Source organism: Phalaenopsis equestris, unplaced genomic scaffold (genome assembly GCF_001263595.1).
Source record: "Phalaenopsis equestris unplaced genomic scaffold, ASM126359v1 Scaffold000002, whole genome shotgun sequence".
Taxonomy (NCBI): domain Eukaryota; kingdom Viridiplantae; phylum Streptophyta; class Magnoliopsida; order Asparagales; family Orchidaceae; genus Phalaenopsis; species Phalaenopsis equestris.
Window position 1 is genome coordinate 50,333,943 of NW_018164444.1, and position 3,443 is coordinate 50,337,385.

The following is a 3,443-nucleotide window of genomic DNA, read 5'->3' on the forward strand; positions in this document are numbered from 1 at the left end:
TGTTTAAATAAATATAAATTGTGTGGTATGTATGTAAAAATTTCTTGTTTTTTATATATATGGAATAAAGTGAATACAATCAATTTAACTCATTTATTTTGAAAGTTAAGTTTACTTTGATTATGTGTTTCTCTGCAGTGAATGCAAAATTTTTTTTTTTTGGAAAGTGCCACTATATTCAATTAAAAAACCATGATCTAACATTTTAAAAGGTGAGATGAGCGTGGATTGTTTCACAGATAAGAAGATGTGCAGCCTAATGAGAAGAAACCCACAATAGAGACACAAAGAACATGGAGTGCACTGGAGAATTTGTAGCCCATCAGATCCAAGAGTCGAAGGATTAAATGTTGGATGTTTTCTGAAACAAAATGATATGGGGAAGGTATCAACAATCTTAAGAAAAATGGTTGACGCCCAACTGCAGATAAGGGACCCTAGCTTTGGAAAGATAAGGCGACTCTCTGTAATTCAATAGTGTTGGATCGACACCGATTGACTGATATCAGTTCAAACATACTGAGGTACCCATGTTGCATGAGAAGGCATTCTCGCAACAAATCTCTGAGGTTGATTCCCCAAAGCTATTCAAGATCCCCGCATTGGAATCCTAAATGGTCTGATGGATCTGATATACCACATAGCCTTTTTTGAGTTGATAGTGTGCTTATTGGAGATCATTGACGCACTAAAATGACGTTTCTTCTTTACCACGCTCAGGGAGTCAGCCATCAGGTGGTTCAATGGTTTACCACAGAGAGCATTGTATCGTTTGTCGGTTTCAAGCAAATATTTATAGCGCAATTTGAAAGTGCACAGATATCAGAAAAAAAAAAATTTACAGACCCTTTTGTAAATCTGTTTGGGACACAGTGAGAGCCTTCGCTCGGTTATCACACTTTCAAAAGAAGATGTTGGAACTGCACGATCTGGAACCCACGGTCACCCATGTTGCCCTCACTCAAGGGATGAAGGAAGGACCCTTCTGATGCTCGTTGTGCCTGCAATGACCGAAGACGCTAGCCGAGTTATGGAGCGGCCAACAACCACATATTAGGATTAACTCATAACTCCAATTTTATCTCCTCCAGAGTAAAATTCTCTACCCGTCGCCCGTAGAAAAGGATCAACCAAGGCTAAGATTGGAGACCAAGCCATAAAAATGGGATATGGTCCTACCTTTGTATTTTATTGTTGATTTTATACAAAAAAAATAAAGTAAAATTTTTCTAATTATTCATGATATCCCATGGTCCAATCGACACTCCAAGAACTTGAGAAGTTCATGTAGGGGGTCAACAAAATCTGACCAATGGTTAAAGAGAACTCGGGCCAACCCACCAACAACGATTCCACCCGAGTGGCAAAACTTATAATGACTGGTAACGTCCTCTAATTAGCAAAATTTCCTGAATAACTAACAATGACGAATACATGTTTGTTTGATAAATCACACACAAGATTCGACCCACAACACTCATGCATTATGAAAACTCATGCTCATAACTTAGAATGACAAAATATGGAGTCAAGATTCCTACCCATTAGCGATAAGTTTTGTGGTAGCTAACATACGAATTATCACGACAACAAGTGTAGATGGTTACCCACATGAATACTGCCAGATCCACTTAATACATCCAATGTAAAGTGTGACACGTCCAAAGCGACGACCTAAATGAGCGGCCAAGAGATGGAGTATAAGAATTGAGTCGCGTGGACTTAACAGACCTACCAAAACATTCTTAACATTAATGGCCAATCAATTATCACAGTTAGGCGCCCATCACAAGATCATTCAATACAAACATAAAAAAGCAAATTGCAAAGGTATGAAAATAAAGGGATTTCAATTATTGAGGCATTAATTAAACAATAAATGAAATTTTCTCTCATACAAAAGCAAATTAGAAAGGTGTGGAAATCAAGGGATTCCAATAATTGAGGCATTAATTAAACAATAAATGAAATTAGCTTTTATACAAAAGTAATTTACAAAGATGCACAAATCGAGGGATTTCAATAATTGAGACATTAATTAAACAATAAATGAAATTTACTTTTGTATTTTATTCTCTTATTTTTATGACGTCATTTTTAATAAGTAAGAGAATCGGTAAATTAAAAAATGCACATTGAAAATGCACCAATGCTAATCCTGCTAAGATCCAACAGTCCAGAAGTGAAGTGTATGACTCATTGATAGAAGATTATGAGGCCTACTTGTCTGAACGAGTGATGTTGTTTGAGCCAAACCAACAAGACCAAAGCCAACCGAATCACCTAATGGACAAAAGATGGGTATTAATAAGAATTTTTTTTAGTATAATTTTGAATTATATAACAATGCTTGGACATGCATTTTTTTGGAAAATTTACAGGCACGTGTCACAGACTAACTTTCCTCAAGTCACCCGTGCGGCTTTAGCGCTATTTCTTAGCACTAAATCAGCCTTACCCCTCACAACACTGGACTTATGAGCCCCAAACACTCTTAAGAAGAATAATAGAGAGAAATGAATAATTAGCACTTGAATACTAGAATATTTTGATTCAATGCTTGGGTGAATACAAATGAGGGGAGGAGCTTCTATTTATAGCCTCCTCCATGTCTTTGGCCTTTCATCTAGCCAATGTGGGACTATTCCAAGTCCAAGAGAAGTTTCAAGATTATAATATAATATTCTATCTCTTAAACTATTCTTATGTACATACATAACTCTAGAACATTCTAGGTTATTCTTAGATTCTCTTTAAAGCTTTTCCTTCTTGCTCTCTCCTGAATGTGGCGGAATCTTCTAGAGCCCCTTTGATGACTCTTTATATCCTGACCGTCTCTAGAATCTTCCATCTCGTGTTCGTCTTGACGACTTCTCGAATATGGCGGAGCGTGACACTCTCCCCCACTTAAACCCGCAATGCCCTCATTGCGGCTTCCCCTGCACCTTCGAAACTGCCTCTTCGATTTGCCCCCACACTTGGCAATCTTTGGCTTCTCCTTGGTGCAACACATCTTCCTGGATGGCGGCTTATCTCTTGCCTCCACCACGTTCCTTGGCATCCCAACTCTTTGGGACTTTTCTCCTTCATTGTTATGAAGGATAGCCAAGTTGTCCCCCTTGTCCTGTGAAATGTCATCCCTGAACTGGATTGTCGATAGCATTTTGGATCCTTGCTTGCTTAACTTTATTATTGGTATTGAGCAAGCTAGACTCCCTTCTGTGATGCATAGGCTATTGGCAAATGGCATTGGGAATGCTCTTACTTGTTCTAAGAAGTTCATTCCCAGGACAGCTTTGTAATCATCCAAAGGAATGACAGAGAAATCTAAATTACCTGACCATGCCCCAATGCTGGTTTTGACTCCCTTAGCCACTCCGTCGATCGGCATCTCTGCTGAGTTGATGACTTTGATAGAGCCCCCTCTTTGAGTCACCCCCTCC

At 38.6% G+C, this 3,443-nt stretch overlaps 1 protein-coding gene across 1 annotated transcript; it reads right to left on the reverse strand.

Moving 5' to 3' along the window:
* Positions 1–2,396: 2,396 nt before the first annotated feature.
* Positions 2,397–3,335, reverse strand: LOC110023442. The gene is made up of 2 exons (XM_020722902.1): positions 2,782–3,335; positions 2,397–2,501 (listed from the first exon to the last, which is right to left on the reverse strand). The coding sequence occupies exons 1-2, from the start codon at positions 3,281–3,283 to the stop codon at positions 2,476–2,478; spliced, it is 528 nt and encodes a 175-aa protein (XP_020578561.1). The 5' UTR covers positions 3,284–3,335; the 3' UTR covers positions 2,397–2,475.
* Positions 3,336–3,443: the final 108 nt, after the last annotated feature.